The sequence below is a fragment of the Macrobrachium nipponense genome, chromosome 10 (assembly GCF_015104395.2).
Source record: "Macrobrachium nipponense isolate FS-2020 chromosome 10, ASM1510439v2, whole genome shotgun sequence".
Classification (NCBI taxonomy): Eukaryota; Metazoa; Arthropoda; class Malacostraca; order Decapoda; family Palaemonidae; genus Macrobrachium; species Macrobrachium nipponense.
The window spans coordinates 93,319,046-93,346,801 of NC_087204.1; the positions used below are offsets into that span (position 1 = coordinate 93,319,046).

The 27,756-nt window shown below is 34.0% G+C and overlaps 1 protein-coding gene across 1 annotated transcript in view; it reads left to right on the forward strand.

Moving 5' to 3' along the window:
• The window catches only part of LOC135223762 (glutamate receptor ionotropic, NMDA 3A-like), an 893,506-nt gene that overhangs the window by 452,271 nt on the left and 413,479 nt on the right, over positions 1–27,756 (forward strand). The window contains exon 5 of the mRNA XM_064262525.1: positions 5,247–5,393. Within this exon, the coding sequence (XP_064118595.1) occupies positions 5,247–5,393 (147 nt within the window). The remainder of the gene's footprint in view (positions 1–5,246; positions 5,394–27,756) is intronic.

A 27,756-nucleotide genomic window follows, 5' to 3' on the forward strand; every position in this document is an offset into this window, starting at 1 on the left:
CTATGATGTTACGAAGCAGTGACATTAGGTTTCCACAACATACGTGTTTTAGAGTATAGGAATGGTCGCAGGAAAAATGTGAGTATATTTTTTATTTGAATAAATGATAGAAAAATTTAATTATGCAATGAATCTTACACACACACACACACACACACACAAAGCTAATCGGTTTGAGAATGAAGAGGGATGTATCAAAATAGAAACGCCTTTGATATGGAAAAGGATCAACTCACGCACGCGTTAGCATATCTCCCGTAATATGTACAAGGACATACAGAGTTTCATACTTATAAAATATACCTTATGTAACTAGAGTGCACTAGACAGAATCCAGAATCCATTGTTCAGATTATAAAAGAAAATTTAGGCACATAAATGCAAACATCTACATAAAAAGAAATCACAAATCATCCAAGTCGTTTCTAACTTGTTTAGAGACCTTTATGAACATATATATCGGGAATACCCTTGTGGTAGGGGTGTAAGAATACTACCTCCGTAGGTCCTGCGTGTGTCGTAAAAGGCGACTAAAAGGACAGCTGCTGCCTTGCAGTCTTACTTTTGAGTAAAAGGCAAAGCCCACCGCCAATAACTGTGGAAACTGCTGCCTTGCAGGTGGACATTCTAGTCAAAGGTGAGGCCCACCGCCGATAACTGTGGTTGATGACAGACAGGGCATGCAGTCGTAAAAACCCCTTTGCCAAACTGTAAACCATGCCTCACGTTTTAAGGAATATGGCGCCTCAGGCAACCGACCCCTTAATGTAGGGATAACGGCGGGAAAGAAAAAGAGATGAACATTTACATCGGGAACATACTTATAAAAATAAAAAAAGTTAAAATATGTTGACTGCCTAAAGACTTAAATTTAAACCTCTGGCACGAAGACTCGTGCATTTCCTCCAGGAAAATATCCAAGCCTCTACAATGGCTGAGACAACAAACTGTGGCCCTGATTTATTCCCTCACTCTCATTACTCGCACGATCTGACTGCTACCTTTTCCTTAAACCCGAATCCCACATGCGTGATCAACATTTCTGGGAGCAATAATGAAGCCATTCATACTGAGGAAGAGTAAATGGAGGGCGCGGACGCAACACTCTTTCCTGAGAGGATGGTAATTATTCACCATAGCTGTACCAAGTTGGGAGACTGTGTTGAATAATAATGAACGAACTGTCTATTGTGGCGCCTTCTGAAGGGTGTATACATTCACTCATACATACATACATATATACACACATATATGTATATATACATACATATGTGTGAAGCCGCCACTTTCTCATAAGCGAAGAGCTGGATTGTAAAAAAAAAAACAGAGAGAGAGAGAGAGAGAGAGAGAGAGAGAGAGTAATCTCCAGCCAGACAAAAATGTAATCTACTCTCACATGTTAGGCGTAGCAATTAAACAGACGTAAACAATCCGATAATATTTCATATGATCAAAATGGAATTAATATGGTTAACATAAAACGAAGAAGTATGAATGAATGGAAGATACAACATATAAAATACAGCCAACAGAAAACTTTCCTATATTTCCACTTTCATTATCTTGGCAGTCAAATATACAATATAAATACTATATACATACATACATAAATACACACACAACACACACACATATATACATATATACATATATATATATATATATATATATATATATATATATATATATATATATATATATATATGTGTGTGTGTGTGTGTGTGTGTGTGTGTGTGAAGTACATTAAATAGTACATAGCGGCAACGTAACAGAAATATGGAAATGTAATTTTTTTCCATCGAAATGAACGGATTTCCCTGCACTATGAATTTTCATTAAAATAGCAAAGGACGAACACCGGACGTCCCCAGAGAGAATCTTTTTGTTAGAGCAATTACATCAGATATTCCAATTCTGCGAACGAATATTACCATTTTAAAACTGATGTGTTAACGCACATTCACTATACATTAGAATTCTCTGTCGAGGAAGCTAAATAGCAATAAATATGGATCAACTATTATGCACCCAGTGTGGGAATGACTATAAAGCTGGTAACTGTTATATGTTTTTACGATACTTCAGACGCGGGTTCGAATCCTGCTACGGACGCCGGAATTTCTCCATATTCTTGTATTTACAACTCAAGTCTTTGTAACGACAAGCGTATCCAAAATGTACGAAACATTCAAGAAGTCAAGAGGACATGTGCTTTGTGGTAATTAGTTTCATACCAGCAGATTATAAAATCATAATATATATATAGATATATATATATATAATATATATATATATATATATATAAATATATAAATATATATTATATATTATATATATATATATATATATATATAATAATATATATAATAATATATATATATATATATATATATATATATAAATATATATATATAACGGAGTAATGAATAAAAAATAAAAAGTATTGATTTTACCTGACGTTAGCAGACCATAACGCAAAAAGGAAGCTATATAACGTCGAAAAACTTATACAATAAATAACTAGTGGTAAAAATACACGCATACACATACATCCACACAATATATATTATATAATATTATATATATATATATATATATATATATAATATATAATATATAAACAGAAGGCTAGGAAGCAGCGTGATCCTTGCACAAATTGTGGGATATTAGTATCACGCAATGGATATGAACTACCTCCTCTGTTATATAGATGTCGAGAAATAAAAATTGTAGTAGCCGCCGAGACGATGTATTTAGAAAGTTTCAGGAGCAGGAGGGGCGAGAGAGGAGGAGGAGGGGAGGAGGAGCGGAGGCGGGAGAGCGCCGTAAATAAAAGACCCTCATATTTAAGAAGACGCCAGTCTAGAATAAAGAAAAGCATGAATGATGCAGTTTATGTAAAAACATTTCTGCATGGTAGGTTCAACAACAGTCTGATTTTATCACTTGATTGATTTCATGTTTTTCTTAGAAGAATTATTAATAATACAGATATCCAGAAATATATACATACATACATACATACATACATGCGGGTTTATTTGTTTGTACGTTTATGTATATCACAAATTATTTACTTCGTAACCGGCTAATTTTCTTATGGCGTCATCCTGTATTTGAGCTCAGTATGATAGAAGACATGACGTATCTGTCTCTCTGTAGTACACCTCTACATAGGGCGTCGGGTTTGGTATATCGAATTGTGAAAAATTTTAAGGGAACACGAGAATGCGCAGAGAATGTGACAGAATACTACTCAGGTCATTTGTAGGCGATAGAAAAGAGGAGTATCTGGATAGGAATCTAACATCAGACTATAACTGTTATATAACTGTATGGGAAAAGTGCATGCATGTATGTGTGAATATTCGCAAGTAATCACTCATGACTATAGGGTTCAAAACCGGTCAAGAATAACCGGTTGTTAATCGGTTAAAAAAAATTTTTCACAACCGGTTGATCGTTTATCGTTCATTTCAGACCTCATCAAGTTTATTAGTACTAACGTTCTAGCACTTCCTTGCAAGGTACGGGCTAATGATTATGAAAAATTACGAAAACAAGGGTTAAATAATAATAATGAAAAAGTAAATAATGTATTCTTTCGTTATTATTGACTCAAATAACGAGTTTATTCTTTCGTTAAGGATTTTATCATGGTGCATAGTCATTGCATTTTATTAATCGGTAATAACCGGTTACAAAAATTTCAGACGATTATAAAACAGTTTTGTATTTTCAGGTTATTTTTGAACCCTACTCATGACTAAACGTTTCTAAATGTTTACAAGATGGAAATGAAATCCAACGACAATATCCTCAGCTCCTTTTTTACTAACACCCATCCCAAACAGCAAACTAAGTACGGGATATCCGTCAATAATCAACATTTAAGGGCAATACTATGCATTTTGGTCTTGAATTCATCCATTAATAATTGCTACTCCTGTAGAAATGGACTCAATAACCTACGACCCTACAACAATGGACAGAGATTGACAAACGTTCATTCAACAGAGCAGGAGGTAAACAGGATTCTCAGTCAACATCATATCAGTGTAAACAGTAACAAACCTCTGTTATCCGAAAGACTTCTGTTGTTGCTGGAGAGAGAGAGAGAGAGAGAGAGAGAGAGAGAGAGAGAGAGAGAGAGAGAGAGAGACCCAAGTACACAGCAAACTGGCCAATTGCCAAAGCAAGGTAATGACAAGGAAGAGAAAAGGCCACAGACAGGTTTCCTATAATTCCCAACAAAATATGGAGGTGAGCAAAAGGAATTAAAAAAACCCGAACGTAGAACTCTTTCATCAAATAAACCGATCAACAAAATCGTGTAAATTTATATTAAACGAAAATGACCTTTGGTCAATATTTGGCCTATTAGCTTTAACTGAGAAAACAAGAACAAGGTAACGACTTGCATAGTTAGATCCTCAAGCTGTTAACTGTACCGATAATTCCTCGAACTTCAAGGGACCTTAATTTTTATTCGAAAAGGCCCCTATGCCTTCAACAATCACTTTCAATAGCGTTTACTTACGTCAAAAGCCATTTATATTCTATCGATAGATTACGAGTATTTACACCGAAATCAATTATCAAGTCCTTTATTCTCTTCATATAAATAATAATAATAATAATAATAATAATAATAATAATAATAATAATAATAATGCGACCTTCAGCTTAATCGGGATGTGTGCAAGATTTTCCCCTCACACATATGTTGTAAACATTATATTCCTAACTTGACGTTAAGTGGTCTCATACTTGGCACTACTTATACTTACATGTACCAAATAAAAAGGACACAAATTAAACACGTTCATATATTCTCAGTTATAAGTGAAACACAAAAATATCAAACAGAAACAGCCTAAATTCAGTACACCAAATAAATCAAAACGTCCTAAAAATCTATGGTCAAGTAAAGCCTTGTTTCACCATTGAAAATTAAATTAAATACAGTATATTTTATTAGATATAATTTTTCTATACAGTTTAATATGCACATCATTTATTTTTCACATTTTCATTCTAATAAATAAATCATAAATATCCTATCCTAAAATTCCTGTATCTTTACTTCACCGAGAAACACCTTTTTCAGACCTTCTTTAGGCTCTTCCATAAGACTTTCCTATCCCCTCAAACAAGAACAAGAACAAGAACAAAGTGGTTTGTAGGTTTACTCCCAGAGTAAGCCATAATGACAGTAATAACCTTGGACACTCTCTTTCCCATAGGTTTTGTCGTCGGAAGTTGCAGCAACCTTTGCCGACGTGGAGAGGAAGGTCGTCAACGCCTCCAGGAATTACCAAATGTTGTGCTGCACTGGATTTGCGGTGGATCTCATGCTCAACGTGGCCCAGGACCTCGAGATACAACTGCAGGTGAGACTCGAAGTGTTTGGACGAGTTCTATGTATTTCATCCCTTCGAGTGCCAGCTTATTGTATGGAAACAACTCGGCAACTGAGAATATCATTTGTATTCATAATACTGCTGATTACGTAAACGCTATATATATATATATATTATATATATATATATATATATATGTGTGTGTGTGTGTGTGTGTTGTGTGTGTGTGTGTGTGTGTGTGTGTAAGGGGTTTCTGTTTTGTGGAAATTTGTGGAACCTTGTGGTCTTAAAGACAATTTTCATAAAAAGGAGTCTAACTATTTTCCACTAATCTCATGCAAAACAATTTCGCAATAACTATGTTGATATGGAATTTCCCGTTTGTTTCACGGAGTCTAATTTTAACATATCACGTCATCATTCATTATTTAATTAACTTGATTAGAACAGTAAGAAAATATGTCTCAAGTTATTGAAATTTACAAAGGAAAAGGAAAAACAGATTCTCTTAAAAAATAATTTTCATTCAAAATTATTGTAAGTAAATACATCAATTTACTCGATTCGAACAGTCAGAAAATACGTCTCAAGATATTGAAATAAAAAAAAAAAATAAAAAAAATAAAAAAAAGGAAAAACAATAACTATTCTCTTATAAAAGATTTTTCATTCAAAATTATTGTATAAGTAAATATGTCAATTTGTGCCAAAACAGTTCTTGCGATCACTGTCCCTTCCAGTTTGTTTTATATATATATATATATATATATATTCTATATATATATATATATATATAGATATATATATATTATCTATATAGAGGAGAAGAGAGAGAGATGGAGAGAGAGCGAGAGAGAGAGAGAGAGAGAGAGAGAGAGAGCAATGGTTATTGAGGACCTTTTGTTCGCATATAATATTCGTACTGAGAATATTGTTGTTGTTCTTAGTTTAGTCTTTACCCATAATCCTGCTTTGCAATTCATAAATACGTAGCCAGATTAAATCTCGATCAGAATTAATCTCGAATCTAATAAGCAATGAGAATTGGTCTGCGTTTTTAATTTGGGCCTTTACACATTAATAACATTTTCTTTATGCTAGGATTTCCTGTTTCCAAATTCTGTGATGGTAGCGTGATAGTATAAACAAGAGCTGTCCACCTCTGAAGACGTCACAAAATGCATTTTATTTTTGGTCACTTGATCATGGGAATGTTTTTGGACGGCAACACAATCAGAAGAATTTTCATTTAACACAAGAAATAATCGTATTATATATATTACATAAGATGTTAACAAAGCATAACGCTTTAATATCAAATAATACATGAACTTGCCGCTGGCATATAATTCACTTTTAAAGGAATACATAAAAAACACACAAACATATATACACATATATATGTAGGTATAAGCGAATACCACAGGAAAATGATAGGCAGTAATCCAAGCGCTTTCGTCTTTACTAAGACATTGTCAAGGAACGGTTCTTGACAAGCGCTTGGATTTCTGCCTATCATTTTCCTGCAGTATTCGCTTATTTATTGAAGTCACTGTGATTTTTTTAAGCATTTGTATGTATGTATATATGAATGCGTGTGTGCGCGAGCATTCTGTCATTTCAAAATCTGAAAAGAAGAGGAAAGGAAAGGAGGGAAACATTTTTCCAATATCAATGAAACCTTCGACGTCCCTACAGAGCTATGAGATATTTACAACCCCATCCATTCAACAACTTATCGCTAGTTCAGTCTGCGCCTGAAATATAGTTTTTTCTTTTTTTTTTAAACCCAAACAAAATACTTCAGATCTCCAGGAACTGGGTCCACTCCAGGCCGTAACTCCACTTATGACTACAAACGCCCTATCAGTTTTAACCCATCCCCCACAAGTCTACTACTCTGAGTTGCTGCTTTTATTTATTTATTTATTTTTTTACTTTGCCGTAAGTTGGTTATCGACGCTCCTGGTTGCTCTCAAGCATGTTTACATACTGAACACATCTCCCAGTCGCCTACTAAGTCAAAACCAGAGAAGCGCTGTTGAAAATAATTCCCGTCTGTTAGATCCCTACAGCTAAACAATGTTCTCTATACTCCATTAACTCCGTTAAAAGACCTTCAATGGTTCGTTTTTCTTCCATTGGCTTTATAAAACGAAGCGCTTATTTCCCGTCTCTTCGCATTAGTTCCATTCACCGATCAGCTTCTTACCTCATTCTCTCGTTGTCCGTTTGCAATGCGACAACGCTTTCTCTGTTCGTCCTTTGCCTGTTATAAAAATATTGTCCCTTCGCGTTAGCCATTACCTCATTCTGTTCAAGTGAGCCTTTGTTTTCTTCCATCATCGCTCTCTTTCTCTCTCTCTCTGGAGAGAGGCAGGGAGGAGAGAGGATGTTCAGGGCCTTCCCCCAACATCATAGCCCCACTATTCCATCCCTACCAAACAGCCCCCCCCCCCCCCCCCCCCCCCCCCCCCCCCCCCCCCCCCCCCCCCCCCCCCCCCCCCACACCCCCCCCCCCCCCCCCCCCCCCCCCCCCCCCCCCCCCCCACCTAAAAACCTTTACTCGGTTACGCAACTAATATGGGTTTTGTTGATTTCGGGCCATTTCCAATAAGTTTGGCCCCCCCATCTCACAGAGTTCCCTCAACCAACACCTTCATCTAAGTATAAATCACTGGTTAACTCACCGATGAAAAATAACTGGCGTCGCTAAGACTTTGAATTACCGATGAGGATTGCAAATGTATGAATTAAATAAGAATTCAACATATAAAACATAAATAGTAAATATACATGAGAGCGTAAATAAAGATGAAACATAAATTTAAATATAATGCGTGGAATGTAAAAAAAAAAAAAAAAAAGAATGAAATTTGAAACTAAAGGACGTAAATTAACTGCAAATGCGCATTATGAATGCTACGTACAAAACGAAAAAAAATTTAATGAGAAAGTCAGTACAAATAAATATAAAAAATACAATTTAAATATAAATATGTAAAAATCTAAATGACTCTATAGAGACTATAGAGCTTTATAGACTTCATTCTCTTAACACATTTAATAATTCAACAAATTTCATATAAAAAATCTGACATGTGTGTTTTTCTAGGGAGGGGCACACGGATTTAAAATGTAAAACGCTGATTAGAATATAACCACCTTCCTTCCTATTTATTAACAATGCAAATGATTCATCTATGCAAAGTACACAGGGTCTATAATTCACATTGACAAAAACATCAGGGAAATGTATTCAAATAAGTTATTATTGTTCAAAATGACAAGTTGCCCAACCGGCAACGTCCTCCCTTCCACACATCAATCAATCAAATCTATACAACGGCCTTAAATAAAACATAGTTATAGACCAATTCTCTAAAAATATTAAAACACACTAAAACGTTTGGCTAGAATATGAAAAAAAAACATCCACAGTCAGTTTGAACGAGCAGCAATCAAACGCATCTATCAAACACGAAACGTAAATGAAAATGAAAATGAAAATTATAACTTCGGAATATAAGTTGTTTGATAGAGAATTTGGCCATTCCACATTAAATATCCAACGTTCAGTCGACAGTTTTATAATTTCAATTAACAGAAACTATATAAAAAAAAGTGGTTGCTATTTTTAATTATTTGCGTTTTGTATACATTAAAACGGAAAAGCGAGCGATATGTAAAATTATTTAATCGACAGAAAGGATTTTTCTAATATAGATAATTCCTGGGGGGAGAGAGAGAGAGAGAGAGAGAGAGAGAGTAGGTGGTACTTAATATTCCGTTGTAACAGTTCGACTTCCGAATATCTGACTAGCAGAAAAAGCCTATTCATTTCACTCTGATACAAACACCTCTGACAATGCAGATATGTTGATTATTTTGTTTGAATATGAATTAGGATGCTCTTTGGAGAGAGAGAGAGAGAGAGAGAGAGAGAGAGAGAGAGAGAGAGAGAGAGAGAGAGAGAGAGAGAGAGAGAGAGAGAGAGAGATACTACTATTTTAACTATAATCCTTGGGTGTTTGCCAAACATTTTGTTACATAATGAATAATTCATTTTGGGGAATGAATTACGTTCTGGGAATTGCACTATTCATATGGGGCTCTTAATATATTTTCACTTGCTATCCCATTAATCCCTTGAATCATTTTTGTTCTGACTTGTCAATAATATCACCATTTATCATCTTCATTTCTTTAATAAAAGGTTTAACAAACCCGAATCTGTAATAAACAACTTGGAACAAATTATCTGAACTAGTAATTAGCAACACAACAGTTTACAGATAAATAATAATTTTATGATGTTTCAGATTTAAAATTGTTTACAGTATACATTGAGCAACAAAGGGAAAAGGATTTAATTCGCACATTTCGTCCGAAACGATGAAAATATTTTTCTGTCATAAGTACATCTCAGGGAAAACAAAATGAAGTACATTTAGGATAAACATTCACATACAAACTTGCATGTACTCATTGTTTATTGTGCTTTAAACTTCATAAAAGATAAATAAGGTCGTAGAATAAAAAGAACTTTAAATATAAGTTAAAAGGAGAATAAAAAGAACTTTAAATAAAAGTTATAAGTATCATTTATAAATGCACACGCAATTCTGTATATACGTATACTAAAAATAAATTTTATGCTTAAAAGTGCTTGGGGTTAAAAGGAGTCTGGAAAAAAAAACATACACACACACATACAAAGCACTTCCGATTCTCAATTTCGTTTTACCCTCAAGATACTGAAGCCTATGACCTTGGATGGATTTCAGATATTCTGGCAGCGATGACTGCCAACAAAGGTCACACGCTTTCCAAATACGAAGGAGGAAAATAGATTTCCTGAAGCGAAATTCTTTTTGCACAGAGGAATGTAAAACCAAAAATCGGTTAGCACTGTGAAAGGGTCTTGCTGGAAGTAATAGTTCAGGAAAAGCGCTTTAAAAAGTATTCAAGGTATATGCAAACTTTCTTCCAAAAAAATTGCAAAGAAAAAATGCAACTTTAACAAAATTTGATGGTCCATTCAAAACTCTTGATTAAAATAAATGGAAACTTAAATAAAGAATAAGAGGAAAAAATTTAATTTTTTATAAAATAATTGTTTCGCCTACTGGGCTGGCTGAAAATAAAAATTGACAAAGTTGCTGCCACGTTCATTTTATAGCTGGGTATTTACTAAAATCTCTATAAAAGATATTACTTCAAATGATTTTTCTACCAAAAAATTTTTTCCAAAAACAAAAAAAGTGTAACCATAACACAATATGTTCATCAATTCGAAACTTTTAGAAGTCAATAATCAAAATGCATGGGAAATGAAATAATTCTATGGAAAATAAATCAATAAACTTCAGACATTAAGAATACCTAATACCACTTACTTTTCTAAAGGGGAACAAATTAAGATCAATTGCTGTATAAATAAACAATGAATTTAGTTAATAAGTATAAACAAAAATATATGTACAAACATACTTCCGCGAACATATCTATAAACATACACGGAGAGAGAGAGAGAGAGAAGAGAGAGAGAGAGAGAGAGAGAGAGAGAGAGAGAGAGAGAGAGAGAGAGAGAGAGAGCATAAGAACGTTCCCTGTGAGTAAGAGCGCATTTTCGGAGAGAAAGTTTGCACACAAATCACCTTGAATAAACCATGGGCTAACGCTCCCATACAAAAACGACAACATTTCAGAGGAACGTCAGAGCAGTTACTGTCATTGATAATATATATATATATATATATATATATATATATATATATATATATATATATATATATATGTATACACACACATATATATATATATATATATAAATCTATATATATACATATATATCTATATATATATATCTATATATACACATATATATATCTATATATATATAATGTATATATATATATATAGATATATATATATATATATATATATATGTGTGTGTATATATGTATATATATATATATATATATATATATATATATATATATATATATATATAAAGACAGATGCAGTAGCTCAGTGTTCATGGAAAGGCGTTCTATTTGCCTAAATTCATTCAAGAACCGACGTTTCGCATCGCTTGATGCATTTTCAAGGCTGAAAAAGCAGTAAAATCAATAAATACTTGTATATATAATGTGAAAGTTATAAAAATAATTTATTTCACATCTTATTTATATCTTAGGCAGAACAGAGAGCAAAAAGGGGCAAATAAACAATTGGTTTTGAGTGTTGGAATGGTCAGTTTGATCATTACGGATTCCGAAGTGGTTAGTTCCTCCTCAACTGGCACCTCTCCCACAATTTTAAAGTCGTTGGCAAGATTCCTTATGTTAGACTGATCAGGGCTCTATAGTTTCCTTCCAGTTCTGTAACTAACCTCCTGACAAGAGCAAATTCGAACTTTTACTAGTGTCCTGGTGCATCGAGGCTACATCAGGGGCAGGTATACTTGTAGGTCACATTAGATGCAAACAGAGGACCTACTCTATTCTTAGAATGGAATAAAGATCCAACAGTTCGCGGCTTCTTAGGGATTAGTTTCAGATTCAACGCTGGTAATTCCTTATTAAATAGGCTAGTACATTTTCTCCTGAGTTTATCAAGTTGGAAGGGGAGGCTTGCAAATAGATGTAAAGTGGGGACCGCATGAAGTACAGGCAGATCATTCATCTTAAGACTGAGCAACTTATTGAGGGAACTGTAAAATACAGCAAACAGTTGTTCTTAAAATAGTTGGATAAGAGCATGGTTTCGCCATGAAAGGCGGCCCAAAAGAGGTAAGCGTAAGAGCCCTGTGAAGTAAAGTGGCTACAGAATTCATCTTGAAATTGTAGAAACAGGCACTGTAAACATTGATAACTAGACAAGTGAAAGTGCTTAAAAAAAACCAGTATGGAAGCCAGTGAAAATGCTTTATCTAAAAAAAAAAAAAAAATGTGTGGAAGCCTATCTCATCCTTTGTAATTCGGAGGTCCAAGAAAGCAAGCGAGTTGCGGGATTCTTTTTCTAATGTGAATTTGATGTTAGCGTGTTGAGAATTTACGTATTCTAAAACATTATCAGCATGATAGTCATGTCTGAAGAGAGCGAAGGTATCGTCAATGTAACGTTTATATATATAAAGTGTCAAAACTAAGGGGCAGTTATCCAATATTTGCTCCTCCAGGGAGTTCATAAAGATATTGGCGAAGGTCGGGCCTAGGGGACTACCCATCGCTATTCCTCTCCCCACCTGTCTGTAAAGAGTACCATTAAAAACGAATGTATAAAAGTGGTTTGAAATAGGTCTTAACAAAAGGATTAAAAAGAGAACCATAGAGGGAAAATAATCTGTTTAGGATAAAATCTATGGTCTCTCCCACAGAAACGTTTGTGAACAGGGATTCAACATCGACGCTTGCCATGAACAACTCGAATCAAGCTTAATAATTTCGTCTTTATAAGTAGCTTCGTTTTCTAAGTTTGTAAAGTAATTTGTCAGTGATTCAAGTAGCGGGAAGAGAAATAACTCGTGTGTATGGCCATAATGCTACTGGCAGGAGTTGAGTGAACTTGTATATATGAGAGTATGAATACAATCAAATATATAGATACATAAAGAGAAACCAGCCTGAACAACAATGAAACCTTTTGTAATAATAACGACAAAAGCATGAGTATTAGAATAGCATGAAATTCTTAAAACGTGATGATGAAAACATCCCAGCAATGATAACCAAGAAAATCATCAGGTTCGTTCTATAATGCAGTAGCATCTGAGTCATCGTCTGAAAAATAAGAGAAACCTATGAATAATATTTTGTCATAAAAAAAGAGCCAAAAATATATTGGGGGAAAGCTCTCACCATAAAATTTCTTGTTAGTGCAGAGAATTTACTTGAAATCCAGTTAAGTGGAGAGGGGTGGGAGATGAAATGCTGAGGGAAAGAAAGGCGGACGCAAAACACAAGAACAGGGGGTGCAATAAAATAGAAGGAAATTTCCACTTATAAAATCCAAGCGAAAGAAGATGCAGAAAAGACATTAGGAAAAACGGGAGAGGGTCATATGTAAGGAAGAAGTTAAGCGAAGAAATATAAGGGAAAAGAAGAAGTGAAGAAACCTAAGGGAAAGGGGTCGGGAATAAGAAACCTGGAAAACGGGTGTGGACATATAAAGGAAAGGTGAGAGGAATACGATGAAAGGAATAAAGTAACTGATGAAATGTAAGGGAAATAAGAAAAAGAGGGATGAGCGATAATTGAGACTTAAAGAAAGAGGTAAAAATGTGAATGAGACGGAAAAAGGTAGAGGATAATAATTTAGGGAAATGGTGGGCGATGAGATTTAAGTGATAAGATTAGGAAATAACATTAAGTGGAATGGGTAGGGAATGCAATTTAAGTGAAAAAAATTAGGAAATAACATTAAGTGAAATGTGTATGGAATGGGATCAAGGGAAAAGATTAGGAAATAACATTAAGTGGAATAGGAAAGGAATGAGATTTATGGGAAAAGTTATTTACATTAATAAGAGGAGAAATAAAATTTAGTGGAATAGGTATGGAATGAGATTTAAAGGCAAAGATCAGGAAATAACATTACATGGAAAGGGTAAGGAATGGGATTTAAGTGAAAATATTAGGAAGTAACGTTGAGTGGAATGGGAAGGGAATGAGATCTATGGAAAAAAAATCAAGTGGAAATGGTAAGAAAAGTGTTTAAAGGGAAAATGTTAGGAAATAACATCAAGTGAAAAAGTTATGGAATGAGATACAAAGGATAGATTAGGAAATAACATTAAAGTGGAAAAGGTAGGTAATGAGATTTGAGGGCAAAAAGGGTAGGATGAGGTTTAAGGGAGAAGTAGGATGAGGTTTAAGGGAGAATGGCAGATAACGATATTAATTGGAAAAGAGTGGGGAAGAGATGTAAATGAAATTGGCATGAAATGTGTAAAAAAAAAGGGGGGGTGGGGGGGGGGAGAGGGGTGGGGGGGGGGGAGTGAAAGCCATGATAAAGGAGTGAGGCAAACAAAATGTAAGAGGAAATGGGTTAGAGAATGTAAAAAAAAAAAAATAAACGAAATTGGCATGAAATGTGTTAAAAAAAGGGGGGGGGGAGGGGGGGGGGGGGAGTGAAAGCCATGATAAAGGAGTGAGGCAGAAATGTAAGAGACATGGGTTAGAGAAGGTAAAAAAAAAATAAATAAATAAATAAATAAATAAATAGATAAATAAATAAATAAAACGTGTATTTGAAGGAGGGTGAAAAGGCATATCTGGAAGAGGAGATATACCCTGAAGAAAATAGTGGTTTTAAAATGACTTAAAGAACCAGTAATAATACACCAGACCTCATTTACTTGTCTTATCTGAAATATGGAAACAAATGACCGTACGAATGTACATACATACACGCTGGTGATTTTTCTTAAGGCCACTCTAGCCTTAAAAATTCAGTTATTGAAAGATCAATAAAAAAATCAAATGTTCGGGTCAAATTATGAAATTATAACAAAAAACAAAAATTGGAATAGGAAGCTGAAATTACAGGATAGCAATGAGTAATGCGTAATTTTCTTCTAAGGAAGGGAAGGAAAACTGTAAAGGAAAATGCACAATGTGAGCAATATAAGCTAAAATCTGCATTGCAGGACATAATATGTAAAGTAAAATCTAAAACACAAACGAATAACCATTAAGTATCATATAAAAGGATTAAAGCACTAAAAGTGAAAATGTAGAACAAGCAAAGAGAAGCCTAAATATAGATAGAATGTGCAAGAGAATATAAAATATGTGAGAGACAAATAATAAAATGTGGCTTGGACTGTATAAGAAAGGAAAGAATTTTTGAGGAGGAGCGCAATAAAACTGAAGAAAACGCATAAAATGTGCACACGTAGAAATGATGGAAATGAAACCGCATGAATATGCAGAGGAAAGTATCTCGAGTAGTCCAAATCTGGATGGAAATGAAGAACTGTGGAGAAACATTCCACAAAGAAGAAGAGAGAGAGAGAGAGAGAGAGAGAGAGAGAGAGAGAGAGAGAGGGACGATGCACATTCTAAGAGGAGAGAAGAATGCCATGAATTAATGAAGAATCTGGATGAAAATGCAGAAGTGTGGAAAGACATTCCACAAAGAAGAGAGAGAGAGAGAGAGAGAGAGAGAGAGAGAGAGAGAGAGACGATGCACATTCATAGAGGAGAATAGAATGACGTATGAATCAATCAAGAAATCATCATCAATCCGAAAAAAGGAGCAAAGAATGGAAAGTCGTTAACCGTTCCCTCAGCAAAACAGGATTTTGGCAGAGACCAATCATCGTCAGATTGCCCGCATGGGAACCAACGTTAAATACGTTGACCCAGTTTCGATAAGGGAAAAAATTCTTCTTTGGCTGTAGCAGAGAATTATGAGATAACAGAGTGGAAAGAGACAAACTCTGTTGTGTTAGTAAAATACGAGTCACGGAAGACAGAAATGTGTTTTATAATGAAAAACATAGGATGGTGATAAAGACCTAAATGGTCTGTAGACCAGAATCTCAGACATTACTAAATATTTCTAAAAGAGAAGGAAAAAGGATATCTATCCCAGATTAAAAATGTTACGTACAAGTGACCACTATTTATATAACACACATCAACAAATGAAAGAACAAAATAATCACATTGGTATCGAATAGCTACACTCAATTCATATAAGATGTATATCTCAAGCCAACAATATTGCTTATAATTATCAAGAAAAAATAACATAACCAAGGGAGGAGGTAAATTCACATAAAATATATCTTGAACGGGGAGATAAGAGCAACTTAAAAAATTCGCAAGGCAATCATGAAACTGTCACAACAAAAAGGAAAACCTTTCCTGAATCAGATCTGTGCCTCGGAAAACTGAGGAAATTCGAGCACCAGAACATCCCAAGAGGGACGGAAAGATTCGCGTATTTCACATAGAAGGCATCTTGCCACTAGCAGAACTATAGTAGATTCACATCAGCCGTGCATTTGATGTCTAGGCAAGACGCTTACGACGCTCCTGATTGGCTGTTGATAAGCCAATGACAAGGCTGGAAACTCTCAGTCTCTCTCGAGAGAGTTCATATGGGCAGGATGTATGATCCGACTCTCCTGAGGGATGCATTTGAAAGACGTATCCCTCAGGAGGGGTGGAACATACATCCTGCCTATGTGAACTCTTGAGAGAGACTGAGGATTTCCAGCCCCGTGATTGGCTTATCAACAGCCAATCAGTAGTGTCGTAAGGGACTGGCCTAGACATCAAATGCACGGTTGATGTGAATCTACTTTAGTACTCTTGACCTGATTATAGTGAGTGAAAGAATAACGGAAAGTGTGAATAAACACTGAACAAAATAACTGATCAGATGGGAATGGAAATATCCTTTTATTTTAAATAAATGAGGTAAATATGTGGATTCTTTTAAGTGATGTTTTGTTCTTGACTGAACTACATCAATCGTCTGAAAAATTTCTCATGAATAATTTAATGGAGCGAAAGTTGCACAGTGAAGAATAACGCGTTCTTGCCTAATATATATATATATACATACATATATATATATATATATATATATATATATATAATATATATATATATATATATATATATATATATGCACCTGAGATGAAGTGTCTATATGAGGTTTAGTGTCTCATGAATAGTATCTCCCGATCACCATTTGGAATGAAGTTTTTGGCCACAAGTCCTTCTCCATCCTGACTGCAACTTACCGCAGTAGACTACCTACCAGGTACTCAATTTATTGCTTAATTCGGCGGAAGGTAAATAGATTCTCTTTTTTTGGGAAGAGGAGGAGGAGGAGGAGGAGGAGGAGGAGGAGAATAGGCCTAGTCACTTTGTGCTCGCGAGATCGCTCTCAGGACTACTGCTAGTGATGCAAATTAAGTAAAATCATGATATCAACCTATTTACCTCCTATGACAATTGTTCATGAATGAGTGACTGATATTTTATGAGCAGAGGCAAACGAAAAATAAATCATCTGGATCTCAACTACTCATAGACTCATACATGTTGAATTTAACGCGTTAACCGACCCATCTTAGTGGAACAATAATTCCTTGGCTCTTGATGTTAACATCGAACTGGAATAAGAAATGCGCATCGATGTGTATCTTTTAATTCAGATGAATACGAGTCACGAAAAACTAAATACCGAATTCAATCCGATATAAAACAGCAAAATACCAATTTTACAAAACTTAAGAACACATATATAAGAAATGATATCCACATTTAACAAAATCTTCAAGTAACTCTCCGTACTTTTCATGTTTGTCTTCCTGTCTGCAAAAATAAGAAGAAAAGACGACGAGGAATGTTTGATTTGAAGTTATTTCAGCACAGAGTATTTGGCCGCTGTCTTTGAAGGCCTTGACCCTTGACTCCTTCCGACTTCGATGTTTTCTCAAACATTTTGTAGAGAAGATAAACAGAACGGACTTGGACAGTTTGGGAAACAATTACTAACTTTTCTTGGCTAACATATGTTGCAGTTTACAATAAAGCTTGATATCTTCTAAGGCAGGTACATGAATCCGTAAGAATTGAATAAACTTTTATTATACATATGAAAAAACTTTGAATATCTCGGTGAAAGTGAGCATCTGAATCTATAAGCAACCATAAAATATTCCTACATGTTGATAGAATAATTTTTTTAAAGAAACAACACAGTTCCTCGCTGGCCGAGTGGTTTTCGAGCTGAGCTGCCAATCCGGTGGTCAGAGATTCGATTCCCGGCTCGGCCAACGCGGAATCAAGAGAAATTTACTTCCGGTGATAGAAGTTCATTTCTCGATATAGTGTGGTTCAGATCCCACAATAAGCTATAGGTCCCGTTGCTAGGTGACCAATTGGTTCCTAGCCACGTAAAAATATCTAATCCTTCGGGCCAGCCCTAGGAGAACTGTTAATCATCTCAGTGGTCTGGTAAAACTAAGATATACTTAAGGTAACAACTGTTTTATTTAGGGTGGATCACTAGTGGTAAGAGCACATGAGCACAAACGGTAAATACTAATTTTGACACAATATGAAAAATGCAATTAATATTAGTTAGAATAGCCAGTTACATATATTGCAGTATGCCAGTGCAACCACCTCTCAATCGTCGCATTTGTTTCTATGGACAACTTTCTTTGAATGGTTTGTGCAAAGTTAATTTTCGTTCTTGCTTTGCTTTTCAAGGCGAGATACTTATTTTTGCCTCATTTTGAGGCTGATTAACTGTAATGGAAAACTACGTTCAGCAAGACAAGCACTTTAAATTCTTTCATTTTGACATAAATATATATTCGCTAAAACGAAGATATATATATACATATATATATATATATATATATATATATATATATATATATATATACTATATATACTATATATATATATATGTATAGTTATTATATAGTTAGTTATATATATATATATATATAATATTAATAATAATAATAAAATAAAAAAATCATAAATGACGTTACATTATGCATTTACGAATATACTTTTATAATAATGAACAATACATCACATAAAACATCACTACACTATAAAATCAATTGGAAAACAAGATTATCTTCGTAATATGCACATTATATATATATATATATATATATATATATATATATATATATATATAATGTGCATATGTGAGCTCTTTTCAACATATAACACGAATATAAATTTGTCAATCAGCGATATATAGCATAAAATTTGATTCCGCATTTTCTAAATAAAACTTGCTTATCATTATTCCTTGCGTGGCTTTGTAGAAGCGTGGACAGTTATTCTTTTCAATTTATCACATTTCTTTTTAGAATGTTATAGAACGTTTTAAATGTTATATAAAAATTGAAAAGTTCACAATGACTAAATGGTGTTAGCTATCATAAAATAAAAAGTCTCTATTTAGCTGCTAAAAATGATTTACGAAAATAAACAAAGTAATATAGGTATTTATTGTTTTCCGCCATGAAAAAAATTCTATAAATTTGCTTTCCAATGATAAATAGTTTATTTCTGTCCATGCCCGCCATTGTGCAGCACTGCAATTTACCATAGTTTTCTTTTCATGGTATACGAATATTATACGTATAATATTTCAAATTAGTTTCATTTGTCATATCGGTAACCGATTTCAATTTATAGCACAGGGCCACGACAAAGGGTCATTTTTACGTTTAAAGATTATTTTTTCTTACTTTAATATATACTAATAATATATTACCAGAATTAAAGCTGAACAAGTAATGTACACGTATTATATTAAAAGTATGTTGCAATTGCTGAATAGTTTAAATTTGCAGTGATTTTTGCCGACATGGATATTAACTACAAGGATACTAGCGCGTATTTATTAGAAGATATTGTTGACAATGAATTTACATAGCAATTTCGTTTTGTGATAAATCTTGACTAAAATATATAGTTTCCTCCCCAATATTTAATAATAATGCATTGCGCAAGATTATATTTTACTCATCTAATCCGTCAACAAAATTATTTCGCGCATCAAGTTTAAAAAAAAAAAAAACAATACAACGCACTGTCAGAATGCATGCTTGAATGTGCGTATGAAGAGCTACTAAAATATAACTGTTTATCCTGATTTTAATTAGCAAAGAAAACTTCAAAATAAACAACAACAAAACCTACCTAATGAAACTCCAAAACGAAATAAACTCCCGGCTGGCACAAATTTAACCAATTTACCGTCAAACGCAAAAGTTGCATTTGATTTGGGCATGAATATTGGGCGAAAATGAATTGTAAAACGACACATTTTGAAAAAAAAAAAACGACAGTCACTCTTGGCATGCAGTCAACTAAAATGTTAGAACGAAATCAACGGTGTTCAATTACCATGCTAATGCGGTAGGCGCAATGACGTTACGCTTACTGGGTATTAAAAGTAATGGTAATTCTGAATTACTTTCGGCCCTTTCACTCACATTATAATCCCGCCCTTCAGCTTTAATTCATTCGTCAGCCGGAAATACTCATCTTTCTTCCCCGTAAAGCGCCCTGGCTTGTATCAGAGCACCACGGGAATTTATTCACCAGGTTATAGGGAGACAGCGAAGGGAAAGGAACCACAGCACATACTCTAATTCAAGAAGGGTGCAGCGTACAACTCTCATAAAGAGCACGTTGCATATCGGAATGATAATACAACTGAATAACATTGACAAAACAAAGGGGAAGTCTGCCGGCTGAAAAAAAACATTTTGCATATATAAAATACCAAGCAGAATGAACTAACCATCAAAAACGTTTTGTGCTTTCAATAAAGTACTTTCTTTCGGGATTATTGGTAATAATCGATAGAAAAAAAATAATGTATTTCTTAAGGGGCAGAGAATGTCCGAAGGGACACATATTGCTGAAAACGTTGAAGAGTATACCTCTTTCCATAGACGTTATGTTCGAAGAATGATATACTTCTTCATACACAGGAAACATAATAAACAACGGTATTTATCGAGAATCCTCGCTGTCTAGGCGGTCAGACACTTCATAAGCGGCCTCACGATGACGAGAAACAAGAAAACGAACATTCTAGAAGACGTCAAATTTTAAGGAGAAATAATTCGAGAAAGATCCTGTTCAGAGACATGGGCGATATTTACTGAAGGCAAACTACTTTCAAGTTGTCAACGTAACATTCAGAAACTATTTCTCCGTCACTCGTGCGAATCAAGAGGGGGAGGATTACCATCCTTTGGAAGCAACACATTTATTACGGCAAACAAGATGGACAAAGTTTTAGAATGTAAATGCATTCAGTGAGACAAGAGTCGTTTCTAAGATAAAGGATTTCCATATCTTCAAACAAATTCGTACAGCTATGATATATACAAGAAAGGAAACATCTGCTTAGATATAACGGCTACTAATTTGAATAGCCTGTAGATAATAACATCATCTATTAAGAATAAATAAAAACCAAGGACTAAACGTGGATACGCTTCCCACTAACTTATTCAGATGTAACCCTTATCAAACCAAAATAAGGATGGGAAGAAATAAAGATGGTTATCAGTAAACTGTTACATAAACTGTAAAGTATCTACAATGCTTACGTCGAAAGTTACGTCAGCTGACTCCTGTCAGTCCGATAAGAAAGCACATTTCAAAGTACTAACTAGGCAATATGAAAAAATCTATCATACCTGCTTTAGTTGCAGTTAATAAAGATATACAAAAAAAAAACACTAATATTCGTAAGTTGTTTACAAAGAAAAGTGGCTGAATCTTTTAATTAGGAATAAACGTTAAGAATGACATTCATTACACGTGTCATAAATGATATTACTCAACTCCTTCATGCATAACACTTTTATGAATTAAAGTGATATGGATCCTCTGTCACTGAAAGTATGTACAGTATGTTTGCCGTTCCTCTCTCAAATAAATGGTTGTTCTATTCCTATTCTGTTTGCACTGAAAATCGATTCATATTCTGTTTGCAATGAAAATCATTTGCTTCTTTGGGAACTCTTATTCCTTGGACATGCTATGTCTCTGAGAACTTCCTATTCAATTAGTTTTTTTTATATAAAATTAGGCTTCTTATTGAAAATTTTGTACTCTAAAACAAGACTTCTCGTCATCGACGGATAACTTGCGAAAGATTTGGCTTCCTACATCTCTCGAGTTCTTGCTAATGTTTTTTTTTTTTTTTTTTGACAGCTTCGACGTACACAATAACTCTTAATATGTGAAAAATTTTTTCCGGCCGAGAGATTAAAATTCAGAATACACTAACCAATATCTTAATTTCATATCGTCGCTTAGTTTTCAGATCTTATGGTTTTCTAAGACTACTAACTAAGGTCCTTGCCAGAAGATTCGAGTAATAAAATTACATAAATTACTAGAAAATTCTCAACATACTTGGCCACCCAGGTAGAATAGAGTATATGACAAAATGATAAAAAAAATATATAGGCGAACTTACTGAACTGATTAACATTTTTCTTCTTATAAAGAATCATCCTCATTTACCCATTTTTTTTTTTTTTTTTTTTATTACATGGTTGTTTTGGTCAGGCCATCTGTCTGGGTCTCAAAACCATTAAAAAAGGGGTGAAAATAGAAGCAATTGAACCAACAAAAACTTTCAGTTTTCTTCTGAAGATTAAAAAAGAAACCCACAAAATTACTGTGTATAACGTGTTTAATTATAAATATTTATATTTTATTTTACTCAACACTCGATTACTTTCATGACCTTTCTGTGGCCCTTTTTCAAGCGACACACCTCTTGAAAAAGGGCTACAGATAGGGCCTGAAAGTACTCGAGTGTTGAGTAAAATAAAATGTAAATATTTATAAGTAACCACGTTATACACAGTAATTTTGTGGGTTTCTTTTTCAACAATGGAATCAATGTTAAAAGCGATAGGAAAACTGCTTCATCGGACCCAATGGCGATTAATCATTTATCAATAGCACATAAAATTCATGTATGTAACTTACAGAACAGTGACAACGGCTGGCTTAAATACCAACGAAAAACAAACAAGAAAACAAGCTAAAATCCTATTTTGTCTCGTATATCGAGGCATCGCCCCAGAATCCAGCTGATGGGTCCAAGGTCTATAGACCCTGGATGGAACCATCCTAGGCGCCATCTTTATTAAAGATGGATCCAGCGCTGCTTCCGCTTAAGCCTTATCCTCACAACACCCATTTCGGGGCCCCTTCCTTCCCTGCTCATCCCACCCAAAGTGGCTGTCCTCAGAATTTCGAGGGTGAAAAGCAATAAGGGAGAAAACGCCAGTAATGACAGAGAGAGAGAGAGAGAGAGAGAGAGAGGAACTTCAGTATACGTATTCGAGCGTTATTATGCTGCGGTGAAGAATAAGGCTGTGTCCACAGACTCCACACCAGTGACAAAACACGGTGAGAACAGTAAGACTGACGACAAGTGGGGTAACAAGTTGTTAAGTCGCTGAGAAACATCGTAGTAAACATGTTGGTACGGATTTGCTGGGCGACATGTTGGCAATCCTGACGTGGACGAGGTGATGTCGTCAGAGACCTCTCACCGCTGCAGTTGATCATTCAGTGAGAGGAAGTTCATTTTGCAGAGAGAGAGAGAGCACTGAAATTTATCGAATTATTTATTTGTTTGTTTATTTATTCATATATGAACGAACTTCAACCAACAAAAGTTATGCAAAACTTTGAAATGTATATATAACACACACACTCTTTCTCTTTCTCTCCACACACACACACACACATACATATATATATATATATTTATTTATATATATATATATATATATATATATATATATATATGAAATGAAATAAATAAACATGCATAAAGATATTTATCTTTATAAGTACAATATGAGAATATTAATATATTCATTAACAAGTCAGTAATGTGTATCATCGCGTGAGCAAAGTATGTACTATATACCTGCATAAAAAAGCATGAACAAAATATATACTAACATAAATAATATATATGCGTGTGTACATAATGTTGGTAGGAAATGTAATCAGTGGAAATAAATATTAAGAATACACATATATAAATACAGAAATATATATATATATATATATATATAGTATATATATAATGATATATATATATATATATAATTATATATTATAATATATATATATATATATATAAGATAAGGGCGCTGTGTTGATGCTGCAGCTTTTCAGTTAATGGTTGTATGGGGCGCAAATTAGAGGTCAAAGAAACTGTAAGTCACGAATTTGAATTTTTACCAAACAATTTTTGCGCCCCTGTCAAAGTGGCCCCCATGGCACAAGCCATGACTGCCATACCCTAGATACGCACATTACGTTAATGTCAAATTATTTAAACAAATAGGAGACATAATTAGAAAAATGTACCTAGTATTTCATAATTCTCTTCACCTTAACGTAGTCGCTGAGAGCTGTAATCAATGCATCACAAACTTCTGGAACAGTGAGACTGACTGCTTGTTTGGACATCTTGAACATATTTCCAAGGGTGGTGAAGGAGTCTCCTGTGGCCAAAAATCGTAGTGTTACAGCAAGGCGGTCTTTGGCCGGTATTGATTGCCTATATTTTGTGTCCTGCTTACGGATGTTGCTACCAATTATTTGCAGCAAGTACTCAAAATCACATCTTGAGATCCTTGAGAAGTTTTCGAACACTCCTTTCTGTTTTAATGTATAATAACGATGGTCTTGTCCATGCTCTACGTTTTCTTCTTCTCCGATGGGCACACAAAACAATAAATGATGCAGCTGCCAGCAAAGCATCCTCACATGACGACATGTCTGCCACTTCTGGAGACATGGTGTGGACAGTTTCATCAAGTCGACTCTTATTGCCAACATGTCTCTCAACATTGTGACAGATATGTCCCCATACATATCAGGAGATTTGTATCCGGATGTCTCCTACTGTGTCTCCCACAATGTTTCCAGTTGGTCTCCAAGCAACGTGTCACTGGTGTGGACGCACCTTAAGCAGAGAAATGAAGAGCGAAGTGAAATGGTGATAACTATGTGACAAAGGAATAATGATCTGAAAACATGCAAAGTATAATTTAACCTCTGTTTGAAATAACTGATAATGAATGGGAAAAATTGTACGAGTATATGTTAAGACAAATTTAATAGTCCCTCTGGTCAAAGAGCGGAAAAAAATGCAAGACAAAGCCATTTCATACAAAGTGTTTATGCCGTTTTGTTTCATGATATCTATATAAATATACTCTTCAGCAAGACTTTTTTTTTTTTTTTTTTTTTCCACTGCTGCTTCCTTGAGACTCCCCTTATACCACAAGATCAGTCCAGTTCCTTCTTCTCTCAATCATTTTCACAACCTCCCTCCACATTCCAAGACTTACATACATCCTGCTTCTACAATATGCTGGAAACCATTCCACATTTCCCACTGTCCTTGAAATCAATCTATGGTGCAAATGGAAGTATTTAACAAGTTGTCAACCTACGGCCAGCTTTTGTTCTTTTCAGTTGGCCTTTTACAGTTTGAAGGTGATCTGAACGCTTTCTTCTCCTAACTTGAACAGTTCGCGGCAAACTACACCTAAACATCGTAATAGTTACACCAATTCTTTAGAAAAGTACAGCACAAGTAAATGAAAAGTACTGTGGCTGTCTTGCCAAGTATAAACCATTCCTAGCACCTCGAGTATGTTAATAACAAAAAATAATTGAAAGGAATTTTGAAAAACGTCAAAGACCCGTGAACGTTAAGCTATGGTCCCATTAAAAGGTGGATCAAACGACTGAAATCGCTGGTCTAATGATCATTAACATCCCTTGATGAAAGAGGCTATGAAGCGATGATATTTTAATTGGGTCTAGAAACAAAACGATTGAAAGGTGGGGACTTAATCATTATTTGATAGTTGCAAGAAAAAAGTGCAAGTACTACTACATATAAACTGACTGATTTATACGTTTTGAAAGAGCTGTTTTTTTATCAACACTATTAATGATATTTGAATTTTTAATCTGCAAATGTTCAGTAGGAGCGAATTCATAAGCATCTTTCCAAATAATTAGTAATTATTAGTAATTTCATAACATTTCCATAAATCTTAAGCGCTCTAATGAAACCATAATCTAATTGATGTGCGAAAACACGAAGCTCAGTTGTGTACGCACAAACATTTAATTAAAAGCATCGGCACCACAGTAATCCTGAACCAACTCCGACAATGGAAGAGAAAACTATTAAAAAATATAGTGAATATATGAATATACAAAGAAAAATAACTAGAGATGGGTTAAATTTCATTCCATAAAGCTGAAAGCTAAACTTGGGCATTATATTTACCATTTCGAGGACGAAATTTTATTTCGTATCATGTGAGTGCTCTGTACAATAAATCATTTTCCGTGGGAAAAGAAAAATACCATATATATACGAGAGAATGTGTTTAAACATTTATAAGATTTAAGCATAATAAAATCATTTCTCTTAGAGCTAAAACATATTGAAACATGCGCGCGCGCACACACACACACACACACACACACACACACACACATATATATATATATATATATATATATATATATATATATATATATATATATATATACACGCACTAAGCTACTAATGTCCTTCAATATCTGATTCTATCTACCTCGTAATTAATATATTTTCATATCCGTTAACCGAAGGGGAATTTTTTTTAGTTGATAAGAAATTCTTAGTTCCGTGGTTCGAGCCCATGAGTCGACGAATTTCTTAACTAAAAAAAGTCCCCTTCGGTTAACATATATAAAATATATCAATTTCGAAGTAGAGCGAATTAGATATCAAAAGACATCTGTAGCTTAATGCGTGTATATGAATCACGGTATGGGATAAAATTCAATATACATATATATATATAATATATATAAAAATATATATAATTATATATATATATTATATATATATATATATATTTATATAGATATATATTCTCCTGAATAGAGCGAAATGATACCATCAATATTCCTACTGCCGAACAGGATCGCGCCGTTTTTATAACCTTCCGAAATGTTCGCCAATTTTTCACAAGAGCTGTCTCTCACTTAAACTAAATCAAAATACTTTGAAAGTAGGATAGAGTATGCCAGATTGTATTCTGTCGCTGTGTAACGTCGTTTCCTTCTTATATCTTACATTTCTTCTATCATTATCTACACCTTAGCCCAACAATGTCATATGTACATACATACATACATACATACATACATACACACACACACACACACACACACACACATATATATATATATATATATATATATATATATATATATATATATATATATATATATATATAGAGCAAAGTATAAACACTGTATTCGTGCACTAAAATTCTATGTTGCAGGAAGCCCACTAAATAAAAACTTTCAATTTTTCCAAAATGTAGTGGGTTTCCTACACAATATTTACACACACACACACACACACACACACACACACACACATATATATATATATATATATATATATATATATATATATACATATATACTATATACATATATATATATATATATATATATATATATATATATATATATATATATATATATATATGTATATATAATATATATATATATATATATATATATAAAGATCTATTAACAAAATAAAAGCAGCAGTTACTCTACACAGTATTATTATTATTATTATTATTATTATTATTATTATTATTATTATTATTATTATTATTATTATTATTATTATCATCATCATCTAAGGAGTACCCATTAATAACAACCTAAAAACCCCATTAGAGCAATGAATTGTGAAACGAAATTCGCAAAGAACCAAAGAATAAATG